The 22,026-nt window shown below is 44.9% G+C and overlaps 1 protein-coding gene across 4 annotated transcripts in view; it reads right to left on the bottom strand.

Moving 5' to 3' along the window:
• The window catches only part of abcc9 (ATP-binding cassette, sub-family C (CFTR/MRP), member 9), a 206,112-nt gene that overhangs the window by 126,239 nt on the left and 57,847 nt on the right, over window positions 1-22,026 (bottom strand). For all 4 annotated transcript variants that reach the window (XM_068058911.1, XM_068058912.1, XM_068058914.1 and 1 more), the window contains 5 exons: window positions 17,911-18,153; window positions 16,391-16,576; window positions 14,126-14,185; window positions 12,179-12,343; window positions 8,063-8,218 (listed from right to left, as the gene is read on the bottom strand). In XM_068058911.1, coding sequence (XP_067915012.1) covers window positions 8,063-8,218; window positions 12,179-12,343; window positions 14,126-14,185; window positions 16,391-16,576; window positions 17,911-18,153 — 810 coding nt within the window. The remainder of the gene's footprint in view (window positions 1-8,062; window positions 8,219-12,178; window positions 12,344-14,125; window positions 14,186-16,390; window positions 16,577-17,910; window positions 18,154-22,026) is intronic.

Genomic DNA, 22,026 nt, shown 5'->3' with positions numbered 1-22,026 from the left:
TCTCCTTAATTGCTTCCCACCACTGAACTGGAGACTCAAAGAGGGGTTTCACAGTCCTCCACCTTTGTAATCCCTTTTGAGTTCCTCAACGTTCTCTGGGGTCAGCAGTGTAGCATTGAGCTTCCACGTCCCTCTGCCAATCCGCTGGTCGTCCTGTAAGTGACAGTCAGCCAGTAAGAGGCAGTGGTCGGAGAAGAACACCGGCTTGACGTCGGTGGATCCGACTGTGACGGCACGGGACACAAACAGGAACGGGCAGACCCGTCCGATCTTGACCATGTGTATCTGCGCTGCGCTCCGTCTGCAGGTTTGCTGAAGACGTCGTGCAGTTTGGCATCTTTAACTGTTTCTATTAGGAATCTGGACGTAGCGTCCAGTTTGCTGTCATCACTGCCGGATCGTCCAGCCGCATCGATGATGCAGTTGAAGTCACCACCTAGGATGACCGGTCTGGACGTCGCCAGCAGCAGTGGGAGCTGCTGGAAGACGGTCAGCTGCTCGCTGCGTTGTACCGGGGCGTACACGTTGATCAACCGGAGCGGAGCGTTGTTGTACATTACGTCTGCTACGAGGAGGCGACTACCCACCACCTCCTTAACTTCGGAGATGGTGAAGTTACCTCCCCGCAGCAGAATACCCAGGCCGGAGGAACGGCAATCATTACCCCCCGACCAGATTGATGGCCCGTGGGACCACAATCGCGATCACTGCCTGTAGGTGCTGAGGTGTGGTATTCCATACTCCTGCAGAAACAGTAGGTCGGCTTTGACCTTGGCAAGGTAATCCAAGGTTGAAACACATCGTGTAGTAGATTTAATGCTACGCACATTAATGGAAGCAATCTTTACACCCATTTTTTTAAAGTTATTTGTTGCTTCCCATACCATTTGTCCTTGCTAGTCCCAGTCCTTCGGGATGTTCCTGCATACCCATCGTGTGAGCAAGCTGTTTCACAATAGTTGGGCTCAGAAACCCCTCCTGGTTTTTCATGCAGGGGTTGTTCCGCTGGGGTGACATCGGGGGGGTCTTGTAGGCAGCAAAGATTGGGTTATCCTCTGCTGCTTCCATCTGTTCCTCCTTGAAAACATCACAGCTCCCGGTCTCCCGGAGCTCAGGTGCGCCAGACGTGTCTTTGCTCCCGGTGTCCCGGAGCTGAGATGCGTTGGCCACGTCGTTACGTGTGGCGCTTTGGGGTTGGGGCACGCCAGGCCCATCACAGCTTCCAGTGCCCGGGGGCTGGGATGCTTTATCTTCCATCTCCTTGGAGTTCTGCCGCCTCTTTTGAAGGGGCTGTCGTTCCAGCATTCCCCCGTCCAGTGAAGAGGAGCTGTTGCAGTCTGATTCAGAAGGTAGCCTCCTCTTGACACTGGTTTGGGTGTTGGCCTGTTCTGCTTTTGGATGTTTTTTCTTTGTGGTTTTCCTCTGGACCACTTGCCACTGACCTGTTTGTCCATCTGCTGCCTCCTCCTCCATTGATTCTGTCTGTGGAGGAGGGGTTTCCGAGCGCAGGGTAGGTGCTGGGTTGCTGGTTTCAGCTGCCTCCCCTTCCTTCTCCTTCTCAGGTTGAAGTTCCTCACTGCAGAGAAGGTTGCTGGTCTCCTTTCGAACACTGGACGCCTTCGTCGAACCTTCTCCCGGCGTTTCCTTGGACCTTGCCGCCTGAGCATAACTGAGGCAGCGTTTGGGGCAGGTTTTGTAGAGATGGCCTGCCGCACCGCACAAGTTGCAACACTTAGTCTGCTTACAGTCCTTGGTCTGATGGCCAGAGGTGGTGGGCAGAGACCCATAAGTGCCAATTAATTGGCCACTTAATGGCCTTGATTGGCCAGGGGCGGGCGGGCCACTTCTCGCTGTAATGGGGGCAGGAGAGGGTCGAAAACGGCCCCCCTAACCTCCCACTCCATTTTACGTACCCCGTCACCCCGCCACCAGCCCGTTCATTTGTGGGCATAAAATTCAGGCCATAGAGGGTTAGTGCAGTCAGTCTAAGCTCAGTGGTAGCATTCCTGCCTCTGATTCAATAGGTTAAAATAGCTCTAGTGAACTGAGAGGTGAGTTACTGGGCTGGATCTTGCGTAGGAGATGGGGCTCCCGGTGGCAGGCCGTTAAAGCGGTGGGAACCCTGTCACTGCATTTTCCTGTGCACACCCCCACTCCACTCCCAACCCCCAGAGTGATCTTCTGGACCTTTTAAAACAAAGTTTCAGGATCCCCTTTAAAGACGCGGATCTCGCCTTTATGAGGTGCTGGCCAATCAGAGGGCTGGCAGCTCAGCAGTATCGGCAGCGCCGCTGGGAACAGTGGCCACTGCTGGTACTCCAGAGGCCTCAGATCCAGGCCCATCGTCGGAACCTCGGACCAGAGGTAAGTGCGGCAGGGTCACTGGGGCTGATCCGAAAGGCCTCGGCGGGGGGGTGGTCATTGAGTCCAGGGGGAGGGGAGGGACCCGGGATGGGGGGTGGGGCGGGAGGGGAAGTGGTTCCTGGCGGGGTCCTCTGTGGGCCACAGATTGGAGGAGGCGGAGGTGGAGGAGGCAGAGGTGGATGCAGAGGTGGATGCGGAGGTGAATGCAGAAGAGAACACCCCACCACCCAGTAAGCCCTCAGGAAGGTCACCTTGTGTTACAAGGCGACCTGCCCGTGTGTTCAAGGCGACCTCCCCCTGTGGTAGAGGCAACCCTGCCGCTGGTAAGATCCAAGCAGCAATGGGAGGAGGCCCTTAACTGGCCCTTAATAGGCCACAAGGGCCTCAATTGGCCATTAGGCCCACCTCCAAGAAGAACGCTTGGCGTCGGGCACTCCACCTCCCGCCACTCCTCATGTTTCTCCGTTCCCTCCCTGCCTCTAGCCTGTCTCAGGGGTGCCCATTAAATCCAGCCCACAGTCTCTAAGAGCTGTGTTGAAATCCAGAGGGCTACACCCATATGCAGTTACTCGCAGAGCACTAAAACCCACTGGTTACGGTTCCTCCCCATCTTTGTAAACTGCCCCTTTCCACAACACACTTTGGACAATAAGCAATCCAATTGAAAGCTTGCTGTTTCCCTTTTTAAAATTGCACCATCCAGTCAATTAAAAAGAAAACCATAGTGGGATTATTTTCAACTTGGATGGTAAACTGGCAGGTTGGGAATCCACTGCTGGTTATAGAAACCACCACAATCTCCAAGCATCTAGGGCTAAAGAATTTTCTTTACTATCAATCGTCAGGGTTAATCCACTACAAATTGAAAGCCAGTTTTAAAGGGACTCCTTTTCAATCAGGTACACGAGGTTAGGGGGCAATTAATGTTGGAACTCATACAGCAAGGGAAGAAGGATTTCAAAAGTACACAAGGGTTTTTTGCCAATGCAAGTTTAGGTTGTTGACTGGATTTTAAAACGGAGTGCACTGTAAAACATATAAAAAGTGACAGGACAGGAAAAGGCCCTCTGGTCCATCCATCCTTTCCCACACAACAGTGAAGCCTTGCACATGACAATACTTACACTCTCCCCTTCACCCATAGCCCAGTGGTCTAATGGGAGAAGCAAAAAACCAGATTAAAAACCCATGCGATTCGACTCTGTTCGGTGATCAGAACGAGACCAAAAGGTCAGCCTGGCCCTGATTAATGTCATGCAGTATCTACTTCTTGTACAAGGGGATTGCTGGTCCAGCCAGAAACAGGTCCAGCTCTCATAGAGTCTCATAGCGTTGGATTTTACCAGCCCTCTGAAGACAAGTGGGAGGTGGGAGGCATTGGGAGGGGAGCCCAATGTCTTCCCAACACCACAGGATATTCTCAATTGTGGGAACAATAGCAGTGCAGCCACCCACAGACTGGAGGCGGGTGGCCAATTAAACCAATTAATAAGCCAGTTAAGGGCCACTTCCCAACTCTGCCAGGATTTTCCTGGCATCAGGAGGGCCCCCGCGTGGGGAGAATGTCAGGAAAACTGTAGCAGTCTCCTAGCGGGTTCCTGGGGTGGGGAGAGGAGGGGTGCCTTTCTTAATGACCACTCCATGGCTCACACAGTGGCCCTCGGGTGGCAATGGCTGCCCTGGTGACTCTACCACTGGCGGGTTCGCCCCTTGGTTCACTGGGGCCTGCCTGCCTGGTCCCAGCACAGTAATTAAGAAACCTTACCTGACCTTCAAGGGTGCTTCAACGTGGAGGCACCATCTTTTTCATTCCGCAGCAGCAGCGGTAGCCACCTCGATCATTGGTGGTGCTGAGGCTGCTGGGCTGCCAGCTCTCTGATTGGCAGGCCGCTGTCATCAATTGGACAGCAGTCCTGGAAGTGGCCTCTTAATTGGACACCACCGGCAAAATGCTGCCTAGCGTCCCGCCACCCGTCCATGGGGCCTCGTGACCCACTTTTGGTCCTGGTAGTGGGACAACCTTGCAGTTGAGAAAATTCCAGTCATGGAGTCATTAAGGCACAGAAAGAGGCCATTCGGCCCAATGGTTCTATGCCGGCTCTCTGTGGCACAATCCAGTCAGTTCCATTCCCCCGCTCTATCCCAGTAGTCCTACAAATTTATTTCCCTTTGAAATAATTGATTGTCTCTGCTTTCATCATCCTCATAGGCAACAATTTTTAGATCATTAACACTCGCTGCGTAAAAAGTTCTTCCTCACAAACCCCCTGCATTTCTTGCCCAAATCCTTAAATCCTTGTACCACCAGCTAATGGAAACAGCTTTTCTTTGTCTAACTTAGCTAAACTCATCATAATCTTATACACCTCTATCAAATCTCCCTTCAATCTCCTTTTCACCATGGAGAACAACTCCAGCTTCTCCAATATAACCTTGTACCTAAATTCCCTCATCCCTGGAACCAGGGAAACAGGCCACCTGCCCGCCATTTTACTAGGAGATGGGATGTTTTTAATATTCAGAGTGTTGAGACCGAGCCGATGTCAGCATATCAGAAATGTCTGCTTTTGTGTCACTCTAAGGCATGAACTCAATGGGCCAAATGACCTCGTTCTGTGCCATTAGGACTCGATAATTCTATGACAAGGGGTTGTGAGAAATACAGAATTCATCACCAGCGCACTAAAAGGTGACAAACCTCCAGGCCGTCACTCAGGAGGCAGAGAGGCAATTCTGACACAGCAATAATTTCTCTGAGATACTTTGCCTTGTTCTTACTTCATAGACCCTCCATTAAAAGGCTCAGTGGAATCCACACTTTCTCTCAGCAAAAATGAGATTTACGAGGCCTCAGAAGGAATGGGATAGCTGGAATAGGTGGGGAAGACCCTGGTATATCTCTGCAAACTACTGCCGGGACATTGGGGTGGGGGCGGGGGGCGGGCGTGCTAAAGACATGTCTGCCTTCCATCCCAGTTCAGATAACTGGATAACTGACATGAATCGCCAGCTTCTCCTCTCCCAGCTGGGGCTGTGCCTCATTTCTGTTCTCGTTCATCACCACAATCTCTGGCCCCAGTGAGTTCAGTGCCGGTCAAAAGGGAAAACTGCTCTGAAGCAGAGCAAGATTCCCTGCTCCAGGGAGGCATGCACACTCAGACCTCTTCACACCAACACCAGATATGTTGCAGAATTTTTATTCAGTCTAAGGATCTGAGTGTCAATGGCATGGCCAACATTTATTGTTAAGCCACATAAGAGGGCAGGTAAGAGTCAATCACGTTGGTGTAGGGCTGGCATCACAGATAGGCCAGACCAGAAAGGACGACAGGTTTCCTTCCCTGAAACACATTAGTGAAAAAGTTGTGTTTTTCTAACAATCCGACAGCTTCATGGTCACTTTTACTGATACTGCCTCTTTCCAGGTTTTAATTTAAAACAGAATCCTTTTGGGCCTCCTTATCTCGAGAGACAATGGATACGCGCCTGGAGGTGGTCAGTGGTTTGTGAAGCAGCGCCTGGAGTGGCTATAAAGGCCAATTCTGGAGTGACAGGCTCTTCCACAGGTGCTGCAGAGAAATTTGTTTGTTGGGGCTGTTGCACAGTAGGCTCTCCCCTTGCGCCTCTGTCTTTTTTCCTGCCAACTACTAAGTCTCTTCGACTCGCCACAATTTAGCCCTGTCTTTATGGCTGCCCGCCAGCTCTGAAACAGAATACCTATTCACAAACTGCCCATGGTGGAGACTGGCGGAGCTGTTTTCCCGGAGGTCGCCTCCTATTTAGCTGCCTCAACAGCACGGAGGGCAGGCTCACAATGCTGCAGGGTCAGCAGCTCTGGAGCCTGGGCAGCCCCACCCGGGCGAGGTGGGCGCTGCTGAGCAAAGTCTGAGAATGCGAGGGTGCCTAAAAATGGTAGCGCCCTCAGTGGGGTAAAAATAATTAAATATTTTAGAGGGGGGATGGCGGCAGGCCCTGCAGATTGGAGGGAAAAGCACTCCGGGGAGATTGTTGAGGCCACAGAGGCAGCCTTTCCTTTCTGCAGCCCTGTCAATGGGGCATGGAGCCTTCAGTTCTAATGGATCCCCCAGCCTGCTGCAGGGAGACTGCTCCACCTAAGGCAAAATGCTGGTGGGCCCAAAAAAAAAAATCACCTATAATTAGGGCCTCAATTATTTCAACTGCCTGCCCACCAATGTGGAGCAGTCAGCTGACCCACTTCCCAGGCTGCCCAGGAAACATCCCCGGGGGCGGGAATGTGTCATGGAGCCATCCCGACCCGGCCCACACATTTTCCCAGCACCCTTCCCCCTCCCTCTCTATGGGGTTGGGAAAATTCTGCACATATGACCCAGCATTCCATTAGCCCTTTCAGTTGCCCCCTGCATGGTCATCGGAAGCAGAATAGAAAGGTCTAGTCAGTACTGAATTGTCAAAACCTGAGGCAAGCACAGGTTTGCAACATACTGCTGAAAATACGGTTACTTTTACCATGAGTGTAACATAAAATCAACAGCAGCAGTCAAGATTAGTAGACTTTGATACGGCAGCCTCCATACATTGAACTGATTTCTACCATATACATAAGGCCTACTCCTGCATAATTCAAACCTCTAGAGGGCAGGATTAGATTATTTCTGAGGCAATGCAAAATCTAGTGAATACTGATAAAATAATAGTCTGACGAGTGGATCACCTACCGCCTGTATACTGGGTGGGTTCTATAAGGGGCGGGGTCAGGTGATGAAGTGAAAACGACTCCCTGGAGACGTCTATTCTTTTTCCTGTGAGCAAAGGTCCATGATGCTTGTATTGCATCATTAAGGAGGTGGGTGTTGGATGACTGTATGAACCTGTCAACAGGCAGCATTTTGAACCCCCTCCCGGTGCCCACCTGTCCCACGTCCTGCCAGTTGTAACTTAGATGCAAATAGTAGAGATGTAGGAATAGCTTGTGGAGATCTGGTTGACTGACTTTGGGAATGATGGAGCAATTCCACAGAACCATCCATCAAGAGATTAAACACAGCCTTCTATGGCCTGTTGAAGGAATTGGCTTGATGGCTCAAACGACATTTTTTAGTCATTGCTTTCCATCATTCTTAAGGACTAAGCACAATATATGAAGTTACAGATCCTTGGCCCTATCGCTCTCAAAAGCTTCAGTGCCATTTTAGCCCAAATAAAGACGTAATATTGTTCTGTGAGATTAATCTTCCTGTACCTTGTAAAGACTGAGGCGCAGACGTCAAGTGTCAATGCAAAAACATAGCAGGAACTTAATGTGGATTTACTTGACTGTTCAAAGTGCTGCCTTGTGTCACCCACTGAGTTTCCAAAAAAAATAAAGTAGGCTGCTTATTTGTGGCAACACAAAAAGCGCAATTCAATCCAGAACATTCTCTTAAGCATAGAGTCACAGAGTCATACAGCACAGAAACAGGCCCTTCGGCCCATCGTGTCTGTGCCGGCCATCAAGCACCTACCCATTCTAATCCCATTTTCCAGCACTTGGCCCGTAGCCTTGTATGCTACTGGTTCAGTATATAGTCTTATTATGTTAGTTTAGTAAAACAACCTGGTTTCTACTGAGAAAGATGCAGTCAGACACTGACATTCAGAAGTACTCCTTACAGTTCTAGTACAGGTTACCTGTTTGACATACCAGGGTTGTTAATGAGATTTTACTTGAGTGCATTACCTGAACTGGCATGGCCCACAGATTAGGACAGAGGAAAAGGAACCACATCAACTGATTCGTTTCTATGGCAACAAGGTTATTGATTTGGCCCAAAGTCATCTCTCCCATTGACATATTGGAGGTGGACAGACGCAGAATCTTATTGTAGATCATAGCCTAAAAAAGACAAAGCATAACGAAATGTTACTTTCAGTGAGAACAGATAGATTTCATAAATAGTGGGAAGAAAGTGTCAATTCAGGTGCAACTAAGGTGCAACAATTTCCATATAAAATAATGGTAATGAATGCTAAAAGTGGCCGTTCTGATAATCACAATGATCCATTTTAAATTTAAAGACCTGGAATTTCCTCAAATAATTTGTTAAGCCAAAATTTACAGCAGTTTCCACACCAATCTTGCTGAACTAGTACTTACACCAACATTTCCTGTCGATATCATGAATATATGCCGTGGCAGCAACATCGAGATAAACAAGCAGAAATTAGCATAAGCAATCCGTGCCCAAGGAAAGTGCAGAACATGCACCATATTCTTCAAATCTTTCTTAATACATAAAAATTAAAGTTCAACGTCATGTGAAAATGCAGTAAGGTTTTCCTTTTTTAAAGTAACTTTTTCTGATGCCCATTAAATGCATTCAAGAAGAAAAAGTGCAGGTCTCAGTGAGGAGAGTTTTGTTACAAAAAAACACCATAAAACACCAGCAGTATATAAAATATTCGGCACAAATTTACAGCTCATTCAGATTTGACATAAATGCAGCTTGAGTGTGCTGGTCTTTTACATGAGGGGTACAACAATGGGCTGAATTTTACCTTAGGTGGACGGGAATTCGCCACCCGTGTGAAAGTCGGTGGCAAACCTGCTTCCGCCTAGCCCTGGGATCCGTCCCGTATTTTACGGATCCCCAGGCTTTAATTGTCCCGAGGCGGGACTTCCACCCACTTGAGGGAGGAGGTCCCGCCTCCGTGAGCTGCCGGCCAATCAGTGGGCCGGCAGCTCTTAGTCCCAGCAGCGCCACTGGGAGCGGTGGCCACTGCTGGGACTGCAGCCCAGCCGACGCCAAGGAGCCTGGAGGGAAGGTAAGTTCAGGTTGTCTCACCAGGAGGATCGGTCCTTCCGTGGTGAGGCTGGAGTGGTCATCTGGGCGGAGGGGGGAGTCTTGGGTCCTGGGGGTGGGTTGGGAGGCAGGGGCGGCCCTCAATCGGGCACCCTGTTCCGGAGGTGGAAGCGGGGCGGGTAGGCCTCCCGCTCAATTTTACGTTGCCCCCACACCACCATCCGACCCACTGGGGCGGCGTAAAATTCAGCCCAATGTTACTGAGTGGCAGAGGATTTTAGTGGAAAAATCAGTGCAAAAGATCAAGGAAGCTGAAAGTCACTAATTCGTGAAGCTTGATATTTTGTGCTGAAAATCAGCATTATGCCACACGAATGCCATTGTTGCACTGGAAAATACAAAGAAATTGGAGGGTAAAATGTTTTGGGCACATTAAATCAAGTGGAAGAAATTTCACTTGTTCATAAGTACAGGGCTGCAGTAAAATGGCAACTGTGACATTTTGGCAATTAGCCAAGCATTAAGAATAGCAATAACATTGCACTTATACTGTGCCTTCAACATCGGAAAATGTCTCAAGGCACTTCACTGTTGTATAATCAGACAAAAATTGACACTGAGCCAAAGAAGGAGGTATTAAGAAAGATGATTAAAATCTTGGTCAAAGAGGTAGATTTTAATTAGGTCCTGACCTATATTTATCCCTCAACCAACATAATTAAAACAGATGCTTTGGTCACTATCAGTTTGTGGCACCTTGCTGTACGCAATTTGGTTGCTGTGTTTCCTACATTACAACAGTGACTACACTTCAAAAGTACATGATTGGCTGTCAAGGTCTTTGGTCGTGAAAGGTGCCAAATAAATGAAAGTTCATTCGTTAAAGAAGCAGAAAGAGATGGAGAAGCGGAGAGATTTAGTTTTAGTTTTTAGTTTTAGAGATACAGCACTGAAACAATGAAGGGATTCTAGAGTTAGGGCCTAGACATCCGAAGGCACAACCGCCAATAGCAAGGTGAAGGGAGTGGGTGATGCATAAGAGCTACCGGTACATTGGCCTAAAGGTCTTTAGGAGATATACGGTTAATCACACAAGGAGATGAATTAAAATGTTATCTACAAGAAAAATACTCGTTAAAAGAAAGTGTGTTAGGGTGAGTAATATTGTGAATTTGTCCAAACGCCAGCCATTGAAATGCACAGTGGAACTTTTGTTCAGAAAATGTTTTGCAGATATTAATGCCTTGTAATAGAAATAGAAATAACAAAATCAGAAAAGTACATTTAAAATGTAACATTGTTTTTGGAATTTGAGTGTTGAGTGTTTGAAGTGAAGCAGGAAAGTAGGGGAGCAGAAAAAGATTCAGCAATTATTTTGAAAAGCAGCTTTATAAGGCGAAGGCAGAAATCGGTAGATATATCATTCAATGATATCATCACACTCAGGCATCTGAAGAATCCCGAGGTCGGAGATTAGCCATCTCCTCCCACCCACCAGCAGCCCCACCCCCCACTCAGGTGGCACTCACTCGATGAAGCACGATATCATTGATTGTATCATCAGCACTGCTGAGCAAGGGCTAAGGCTGCTTTAAAATGCATTGAATGTTCCTCACACCTCTCCCTACCACACCCCGCCCCTGTCCTACTTCCACTGATGCTCACCACTGAATGGACTGAAATAAAGGTTTACTGGCAGGGAGATAACTTTATTTTGCAAACTTTCTCCTGTCCTGAGGCATGACTGACGCTGGTCTATGGATCCACCAGAACCAGGTGCCTTCCAGTACCTCAGCCAAGTAATCATTCTTTATGCAAACCTATACAACTACAACAACTTGTATTTATATAGCACCTTTAATGTAGTAAAATGTCCCAAGTTGTGTCATAGGTGCATTACCAGAAAAGGTTTGACACCAAGGAGATATTAGGACAAGTGACTAAAATTCTGGTTAAAGAGTTAGGTTTTAAGGATCATCCAAAAGGAGAAAAGTGAGGTGTACAGGTTTTGGGGTGGGAATTCCTGAACTTAAGGCCTAAACAACTGAAGGCAAAGCTGCCAATGATAGGACAAAGGGAGCAGGTTGTGCACAAGAGTTAAGTTGGCTATTCATTCATGATGGGCATCAGACCTACGCTCAACCTTATATGCATGCACACTCACAATCACACTCACAGAAATTCCAGCAAGGGCCAGAAGTAAACCATTGGTTTACCTTGCTGATTTGTCCCCCTCTCCAATAGAGGGGCACTGATGCAGTTGACTCACTCCTATTGACACTCTGATTGAAGCTTCTAAGTTCAACACAGACTGGGAATCAAAGCTAACTGGAATACTTAGGGTGATTCTGTGATCCAGTTATCTCACTCTGGTGGGGAAGCATTTTGGGTGCCCATCCCTATATCTTCCAAATTGCAACTCTCTACGTGTATCGCTCCCCGCTGGTTCCCAACCTTCAGCAACCGAGCTATTGGGAGAGCTAGCTATTACATTACTGTGGCACTGCTGCTAGAAAAAGCTATACAATGGGTATTGCTGGCAAGGTTGGGGCATTTATTGCCCATCCCTAGTTTGATCCAACTGCTGGATCACTTCGTAAGCAGTTAAGAGTCAGCCACATTAGCCTGGGACTAGAGTCACATTTAAGCCAGGCCAGGTGAAGGCATGAGGCTCTGTTGAAACAGATGATCTGGTCATTATCGCATAGCTGTTTATTGGACTGTGCTGTGTGCAAATTGGCTGCCAAGTTTTCACTGTATAGTGAGTATGCTTCAAAAGTACTTGATTGGCTATGAAGCACTTTTGGAAGCACTATATAAATGCAAGTCTCTTTGTAAGACTCACAAGACAAGCAAAAATGCAATGTTGAAAGATCTAGTCAATCCCTTTAAGATTTTGCTACAACATTATTTGGAACAGTTCCCACAGGGAAGACAAGCTGCAGATGCTGCAGCGTTAGATTAAGTGATCAATCTTACGACAAAACAAAAGCTTTACTTGAATGAACAGCAGTAAACAGGGTACAATGTGGCACAACTGGTATCATACGCACCAGTAAGGCTCCACGTAAATTGATGCCTGTTTCAATGGCTACATAGTAGGAGGCTTGTAAAAACGTTCTCTGTAGTATGAGGGCGAGGAAGAGCAACACTGCCAGAACATAAACGTTCTCCAAAAATTCCTTCGATGACACGAAATAAACTCCCATAAATTTTACCTAAAAAAGGAAAGATTTTAGTCGACGGTAGAACAAATAGCTATTACCTTACAGTCTGATGTCTGTCAGACATGTGCAAAGTATTAAAAGGACTCTCTGTCACAGAGAAGTCCATTTTATTTATTTTAATAAGGATAACATTTCACACAGGAAATATTAACTGTATAGGTCATATACACTTTCCGAAGTTGTTTCATTAAATATTTGTGGATAAACCAAGAGAGGTGACTTTGATTAGTCTAACCCCAAATGCATTTTCCACACTTTATCCAGAGTTGCTGCTACCCTGTAATGTCTGCAAGTCAGGTCTTAAAACAAAACAATTGAGCTGTCAGCTGGATCCGTTCCTTTTTCCATGTGGTAATGGCATGCAAGTAAGGATAACAACCCATTTTACTGCAGTGCTTCATGTAAAGGCCACCACTTATGTTTTAGTTTTAGAGGTGTAATTATGCAGTGTTTTAAACACTTACTAGCTAAGAACATCATTACATCACTGGAGTCAGACAGAGGGCTACATTTTTCCCATGGGCACCTCTTTTATCGGCCAAGGTTTCTGCTGTCAGATTTTCCTGATCTAGACTCATAGATCGATGATCCATACTTAAAGGAATCGAGTAAGGTTGACCAAGCAATGGCTAAGGGTGGGTAGCAGAATTCTAATTATAACATAATGGGAGGAACTGGGACAGGTTTGGGAGAGTGAGCAAGATGGAATCTTTTAGTTTCTCACTACTTAGGCCATTTATTTATTTATAGAAGCAAATTATCATTACTACTTGAGCTCCCCTTGGGCCCTGTTCAGCCCATTTTGTATCTTCCATCTTAGTGCTCTTGCCTTTGGCAGAGGTTGTTTCCCTCCAAGTATAGGTTTCCAATGGACATGTGAAATATGTCACAACATGCAAAAGAAATGGCCAAGGAGAAATACAGATTGAACTTTGTTTAAGATCCCCAGACAATGGTGGTCTAATTTGCTGCTCTGGTTGCTGAGAAGCAAAGAAACCAACATTTGAATGCACAGTTATGGATTGACTTGGTTTCATTCAACTGTGGCTATTCTTCTATGTGTACCAACAGGAGTGATATATGACTGCACATGGGAGGAATCAGCAGCAGCGGCATTTAATAAAGACCTGCCTTAGTTAGCATTCGATTGTATTAGCATGTACAGGCATCCATTTTTATTTGTTTTTTATTCATTCTTGGGATGTGGCATCATTGGGAAAACCAACATTTATTACCCACCCCTAGTTATTTTGAGAAGGTGGTGGCAGGCTATCTTCTTGAACCACTAGTAGCAGATCAATAAAACTGACTGGCTTGCAAGGCCACATTACAGGGTAGTTAAGAGTCGATCGTATTGGTGTGCAATTATAGGCACGTAGGTCAGACCAGGTAAAGACAGCAGGTTTCCTGTCCTACAGGACATTCCTGAACCAGTTGGATCTTTACAACAATCTGACAGCTTCAGAGTCACTTCTTTACTGACACCAGCTTATTTCCAGATTTTTTTAAAAACTGAATTCAAATTCTCAAACTGCTACGTTGGAATTTGAACTCACCTTCTCTGGATTATTAGTCCAGATCTTTCTAGTTTACAGGTCCACTAATAAAAACACTAAGCTACCCTATCCATATACATTCATAGAACAGATGTGTCGACCCAGCTGGTCTTATAACTTCTAATGGATTGAATTTTGCTCATTTATCGAGTTCTATGTACATCTTCTAAATCATAAGATACATGCTTAAAGGGAAAAAAGGACCAATTTTACTTACTTTGTCCGTCTGATTTGCTAGAATGATGGTGCTTTCCAGAATGGTATTGGTTTCATTAACCTAAGGAAAGTCAGACTTTTAATGACCAACTTCCACAAGCAGGGTGTTGCTTTTTTTAAAAAGGCATAAGACAGACACGCATGTATTAGTATTACATTCATTACCGTTTATATTTTCTTTCCTCTAGTAAGGTCTTGTTAACGTTCTGAACAAGTGGGGTTCAGAAGATTTCAGCCCAACGTTCTGGGGAGTGAATTTGCTTCAGGCATATGTTCAGGCCAGGATCAATTTTTATGGTCAGGATCAATTTTTATGGTCAGGCCTCATTTAAATCGAATCAGAGAGCTGATTGTGCACTTAATAGGCAGCTCAGCAATTAGGAGGGTGGGAAAACTGACAGGGGAGTGGCAGGCTCTACTTAAAGGCAGCCTGCAGCCCCTTAAAAGGGAGGCACACTTTTCGGTGGTGAATAGTGGACAGTGCATTTCTTAATCAATGGGCGACTCCATCTGCGACTTCCTTCAAGGCCCCCAGATTCCCTGATGCAGCCATGCAAACTAGGAGTAGGTAGAAGGCCTTCTGCACTTCAAATGGACACCAGACAAATGAATCAGCATAAATGGAGCAAGGTGGCAGAGCACCCCGATGCCACTGGCTATCTCCTTATATCTAATATCCAGGTCTTTAAGGTCTAGTGAAACATAACTGCAAGTTAGAGACTTGAAAATGAGTTCCATTTGAAGACTCTGCAAGGGAAGGCTGCCTTAGTTCCGAGTAAAGCCAGGCTTGGGTATAAAATTAAAACCCAACCTGGGCCCAACCCGACCACAGCCGAGCCCGAGCCCTTTAATTTTTATTCTCACCTGGCCCGACCCGACACGAATCTCCTTCATCTGTTGCGGTGGCAGTATATTCCTGCAGCTAGAGTTGTGAGGAATCATGAGTAAGCCTGATCCCGTGACTTCCCGGAAGCAGTGTCCAGCCCGACCCAACCTGACCCGAGCCCAAATGCTGGACTCGGAATTTCGACCCTACCAGACTCGAACTCGACACATGTAGTCAGGTCCAGTCAGGTTCGGGTGGGTGTGAATCCACCCCTCCCGCCACTTCATTCAAATAATTGTGATGTCAGTCTTTTTCTAATGAAAGGAAGTTTTTGTTCTCTTACCCCACTTATCAGAAAACTCTTTGCATGTTGACACATTGGCCCAGAATTTGTGGGGTTTCTGACAGCTAACTGTCAGCGTTTGCTATCATTAACCCTCTGAAGCTGACCCCAACTGTCAGATTAGCATGGAAATCCTGAAGTTGCAGTTTGTCATTCAGTGCTCGGCCACAGGCTGCGTTGTGGATCCCTGGCCCCTCTACCCTGCCTCCTCAAGCTGATAATTATTGGAATCAATTGCTCTTGAAAGACTTCCCATTTTCCACTCTCATATCACTGTTAGAAACACCATAAAACGTTAAGTCTTGTTCAATGAGGTGTAACTGGGCTTTAAGGTGATCTGAGCAATAACTATTGCTGAACAACTGATCAGACCCTGAAAAAATAATGTTATATTTGTGGAATGTTGTTAAATGTCTCCATTATGATTAACTAGTAAATTTTTAAGCTAGCTTTTTTAAATAATTAAATTTTGAATGCTTGGTCATGATATTTCAGCTTCTACCTTAAACCCTTGTGGATGTCCCAATCGTTATTTTGCTCTCTGTAGAATTTTTAAAATGTGATTTGATTATTAGCACTTTTCATTTTCTGGTTGGCTGTCTGGGAGAATTTTTTATGTGATTGGCTGCTGGGATAGTTTGATGACATTAATGCAGCACGATGCTGAGAGTCCCCATTAAAGAACATTACAATCAGTTCACATCGAGAGAGTTAAAGTTTTCACCACAGAGATTGCTAGATCTCTCAGCAAGGATTTTTCAAGACCCCTTGTTTCACCGCTGACTGCAAAGTCCAGGCTATTCTCTAAGTTCAATGTACATCGAAACAAAAACTGCTCAGTTCCTTTGAAAATATTACATAGAATGAAATAGGATCTACAGCCCATAAACAGGCCATTCGGCCTAACTGGTCAATGCCGGTGTTGAGGCCCACACAGGCCTTAAGGGCCATAGATAGGCCCAAACACAGTAGTTTAGATCAGACAAGAAGAGAAAGGCGAATCTCAGTCACGTCTGGAGTTCTGCTAAGCACAAGAACACATCAGTAAAAGCTGAGCATACCTAAAAATGGACCAATGTATTAAATCACAAACTTACAGTGCTACTTGATTTGCTTGTCTTGCTAAGATGATCGACAATTTTAAAGATGCAGAGGGGGCCAGCAAAACCCAAGAGGTCGGCCAAATAGCGGAACGTGCTGCTAAGAAGAATCGGTCGACCATAAGCCCTGTACATAGAACGCCATATCGATGGAGGCCGATCTCCTGGGAAGCGGGCATTTTTCTGCAGGGGAGAATAAATGCAAAAGGGTAAATCAAATTTAAGAAGCTGTACAAAGAAAAAAAAAGTTTTAAAATCTGGTCGGGGCAAAAGTGAGCAGTTTGTTAATAGATTGAAAGCATGACACAACACTTTTTGCTTACCAGTAAAATGATCATTAGGGTCAGTATCCCACTCAGGATAAAGCAAGCAATAGAAAATAGGTTAAAAACGTACAGGGTGCAGTGCAGTCCCCAAAACAAATTAGCAGATTACATTATTAGTTTACTCATTAGATCAGAAATTTTTTTTAGGTGAGGAAGGCCATTCTTTCTCTTAGTCCATGCATCCAAGAAGATTCTCAGGTCTTCTCATTTTAATATCTAATTGTTTAAGAAATTCCAGGCATTCGTCTCCTTACCTGTTGCGGGAAGTCTATTCCATACCTGATCACTCTTTGTGTAAAGAAGTTCTTCCAAAATTTGCCTTTTACTAGTTTGAACCTGTGTCCCCTGGTCTTAGTCTCAATTTGTATAAAATCTTTGACTGCCTGAGGAATCTTTATATATAATGGATGGCTTCCTAAATAATGGATATAGGGCCATTGATATTCTAGACTGTAGATTGCTGGTAACCTGCAGTGTGGGACTGCTGGTATCTTAGGATCTGGGACTGACAGTACCCTATGGTGTGGATCTGGTGGTGCTCTCAGATCTGGAATTGCTGGTACCCTAGAGTGTAGACTGCCAGCACCCTCGGATCTGGAACTACTGATAGCTTATGGTGTGGGACTGCTGGTGCCCCAGGATCTGAGATTGCCAGTACTCTACAGTGCAGGACTACTGATTGCCTAGGAGCTTGAATGTGAAATACCTATATTGCAGAGTGCCAATACACTACAGTAAGACTGAAGATATTCTATGCTTTGGTATGATACTTATTGTTGCACAGAACCAATAAGTTTTTGAAAACAGTCATACTGTGAAACATTTTTAGATTTAAGGTATGATCTTCCAAAAAATTCTTCAAAATTCTACATGATTTAGAAGTTATCAATATAAGGGCAAAATATTACTGATCATCATGCAGAAGAATTCAGATAGAAACAATTTATATTATTTCATATCCATAATATTGATGTGCTATTGTGTATTAATTCCAAGGGACTGAACTACTTTCATTTTGATTGAAAGTCACATGGCTTCCAGATGCTAAATAAACCCTAAATAGCATTAAATAGATGAAGAAATCAATAACATTATTCGTTAACATCAGTGCAGACAAATAGTAATGGAAGACATGCTCTGGTATCACTATCAACAGGAGGAGGCACACTTACATTCAATTGGGACTCTTACCTTCTGCTCTTCATAAGCCTCTTTCAAACGCATGTAGTTGGTGAGAGCCCTTGTGGCTATGGGTAGCTTGCCAATGGTTTTTAGGTCTATTGGTCTCTTGTGTGCTGAAATGATGAGTATGTTCATCCACCAGTATGTTGCTTTTGATAGTAAATTGACAAATGGCTGCAGGAATCTCACACCCAGATCTTGCAAGTCTTCAGGAGGCTTCACTTTTTTGGGGTTTGCAAAGAACACATATTTCTAGCAGGAGTGAAAGCAAGGCTGGTTAAACAGATGTTGCTTCAACAACTCACGTTGGTTTTAGATTGCATGAAATTATATAGAATGTACACTACAGAAGCAGGCCATTCGGCCCAACAGGTCTATGTCAGTGTTTATGCTTCACAAGAGCCTCCTCCCAACCCTCTGCATCCAACTCTATCAGAATATCCTTCTATTCCTTTCTCCCTCATTGTTTACTTAGCTTCACCTTAAATACATCTATGCTTTTTGTCTCAAATGCTCCTTGTGGTCGCAAGTTCCACATTCTCACCATTCTCTGGGGAAAGGGGTTTCTCCTGAATTCCCTTTGGATTGATGAGTGACATTCTTATAGGTATGACCCCTAGTTTTGGTTTCCCCCAGAAGTGAAAACATCTTTTCTATTCTACCCTAGCAAACCCTTTCATAATCTTAAAGACTGCAATCAGGTCACCCCTCAGTCTTCTCTTTCCTAAAGAAAAGAGCCCCAGCCTGTTCAATCTTTCCTGACAGGTATGCATCAGTTCTGTTACCTTTGGAATTAGATTGGATAGGTGCTTGATGGTCGGTGCAGATGCATTGGGCTGAAGGACCTGTTTCTGTGCTGTATAACTCTATGACTCTAACTAGTCGCCCTATATAGACCAGAAAGACCCTAGGTTCGATACTTAATCTGGTTCTATTGCTTTTTTTCAATAGCCGTGTAAATATAACATTTCCAGCATTTTGCTTCAAACAAATCTGCAAAATTAGTTTTGAGCTTGAATATTATGGCCTTGAGAATCCACAGTGTTGAAATCACAATGTAAATACCATGGCAGAGGAGGAGTTTGGAAGCTGAGCAATTTTACCTATTCTATTCAAATATTCTGTTCCGATAATTTGCCAATTCTACAGTGATATGATTAACACAATAATCACTGATGGCGATACATCACCACAACAAACAAGTGAAGCTATTGTGCAATGAGAAAGGACTAATTAATAATCTTTTTGTAAAGACCCTTTAGGAAAGAGTGACCATAATATGATAGAATTTTACATTAAGTTTGAAAGTGATATAGTTCAATCCAAGCTAAACAAGGGAAACTACAAAGGTATGAGGGGCAAGTTGGCTGTGGCAGACTGGGAAACTAATTTAAAAATATGACGGTAGGCAGGCAATGGCTAGCATTTAAAGAATTAATACATGGTTTACAAAAAATTTACATTCCTTTGAGGCACAAAACCCCAATAGGAAAGGTGATCCAACCATGGCTAACAAGAAAAGTTAAAGATTGTATTAGATCAAAGGAAAAGGCTTATAAAGTTGCCAAAAAAGTAGTAAGCCTGAGGATTGGGAGCATTTTATAATTCAGCAAAGCAGGACAAAGAAACTGATAAAGAAAGAGAAAACAGAATACGAAACTAAACTAGCAAGAAACATAAATACGGACTGTAAAAGTTTCTATAGATATGTAAAAAGGAAAAGATTAGCAAAGACAAATATCAGTCCATTACAGGCAGAAACAAAGGAATTTATAATGGGGAATTAAAAAATGGCAGAGAAACTAAACAAATACCTTGGGCTGAATCTTTACAGCTCGCTGCGGCAATCTTCAAAAACTGCCTGGCGCATGTGGGAGATGTGTGCCATGGAGACACCGCGATATAACGCGCGGCGGCTCATTAACATAGAGGGGGCAGACCACCCACCCCGGCAACGGTGTCCGCGATACCACGCAAGCACTGGCGCCATTTTTCAAGGGCTTCAGGACCTTCCATTTCATTTTAATTTTTCAAGTGACAGGTTTTCCAATAAATTAAAATAAAATTTTATTCACACTTCCAATCCCCTCTCCCACCATCCCCCCATGAATAATCTGTTTATTATTTGTCCTCTCCCCCAAAAAACAGTTAATTTTTCAATCACGACCTTTCCCCACCGAACTTTCTTTCCTTTAACCTCAACCCCTTCCCACCATCCCCTCAATCAATCACATTCGTTTTTGCCACTTGCCCCCACCCCCACCCTGAAAAATTCACACCTCCCCCCCCTCCCCACTAGTGTTACGCCTCGGATCTCGGAATGGAGATCTGAAGGCATGGGAGTTCCAGCCACCGGCCGGAATATTGGCCTGGATGGCCGTCGAGACAAGGCAAGTGTTTATGCATTCATTATAATTTATTTAAGTATTTAAATTAAGGCTCTGCCAGCAAGCAGCGGGGTGGCTGCCCAAGGCCTCGCTGCTGCCTGTAAAAAAGGGGCGGGGCCTTCCTGGTGTCGAAGCCCATGGCGGGCCTCTCCCGGAAGCATTTCCTGGGCTCCTCCCACCATGACCCCCATTGTCAGGACTGGTAAAATTCAACTCTTTGTGTCTGTCTTCACGAAGGAAGATACAAAAAAATTCTCCCAGCAATACTAAAGATCCAAGGAACTAGTGAGAATGAGGAACTGAAAGAAATTAATATTAGTAAAAAAGCAGTACTGGAGAAATTAATGGGACTTAAAGTCGATAAATCTCCTGGACCTGATGATCTGCATCCCAGAGTGTTGAAAGAGGTGACTGTAGAGATAGTGGAGGCATTGGTGATCATCTTCCAAAATGTTATAGATTCTGGAGTTGTTCCAGAAGATTGGAAGGTAGCAAATGTAACCCCACTATTTAAGAAAGGAGGGACAGAAAAAACGCGAAACGACAGATCTGTTAGCATGATATCAGTAGTGGGGAAAATGCTGGAATCCATTATAAAAGATGTGATAACTGGACACTTAGAAAATAATGGTAGGATTGGGCAGAGTCAGCATGGATTTATGAAAGGGAAATCATGTTTGACAAACCTGTTGGGAGTTTTTGAGGATGTAACGAGTATAATAGATAAGGGGGAACCAGTGAATATGGTGTGTTTGGATTTTCAGCAGGCTTTCGATAAGTTTCCACACAAGAGGTTAGTAAGCAAAATTAGAGCACATGGGATTGGGGGTAATATACTGGCATGGAGGGAGAATTGGTTAACAGACAGAAAACAGAGAGTGGAATAAACGGATCCCTCTCAGGTTGGCAGGCTGTGACAAGATGAGTACCGCAAGGATCATTGCTTGGGCCCCAGCTATTTACAATCTATATCAATGATCTGGATCTGGGGATCTAATGTCATATTTTACAGTTTGCTGATGACACAAAACTAGGTAGGAATGTGAATTGTGAGGAGGATGCAAAGAGTCTTCAAAGGGATTTAGACAGGCTAAGTGAAGTGAACATGAACATGAGCATGGCAGATGGAATGCAATGTGGAAAAATGTGAAGTTATCTACTTTGGTAGGAAAAACAGAAATGCAGAGTATTCCTGAAATGGTGAGAGATTGAGAAGTGTTGATGTCCAAAGGGACCTGGGTGTCCTTGTTCATAAGTCACAAAACTAACATGCAGCTGCAGCAAGCAATTAGGAAGGCAAATTGTATGTTGGCCTTTATTGCAAGAGAACTTGAATATATAGGTAAAGAAGTCTTGCTCCAATCGTATAGAGCCTTGTTGAGACTGTATCATTGTGTACAGTTTTGATCTGCTTACCTAAGGAAGGATATACTTGCCATAGAGGGATTGCAACAAAGGTTCACCAGACTGATTTCTGGGATGGTGGGGTTGTCCTATGAGGAGAGATTGAGGAGATTGGGCTTGTATTCTCTAGAGTTTAGAAGAATGAGATGATCTCATTGAAGCATACAAAATACTTACAGGGCTCGACAGGGTTGATGCAGGAAGGATGTTTCCCCTGGCTGGGAGGTCAAGAACCATGAGACACAGTTTCAGAATAAGAGGTAGGCCATTTAGGACTGAGATGAGGAGGAATGTCTTCACTCAGAGGATGGCAAATCTGTAATTTCACTGCCCC

Source organism: Heterodontus francisci, chromosome 27 (assembly GCF_036365525.1).
Source record: "Heterodontus francisci isolate sHetFra1 chromosome 27, sHetFra1.hap1, whole genome shotgun sequence".
Taxonomy (NCBI): Eukaryota; Metazoa; Chordata; class Chondrichthyes; order Heterodontiformes; family Heterodontidae; genus Heterodontus; species Heterodontus francisci.
The sequence above is the reverse complement of the archived record's forward strand: the minus strand, read 5'-3'. Positions and strand labels throughout refer to the sequence as shown.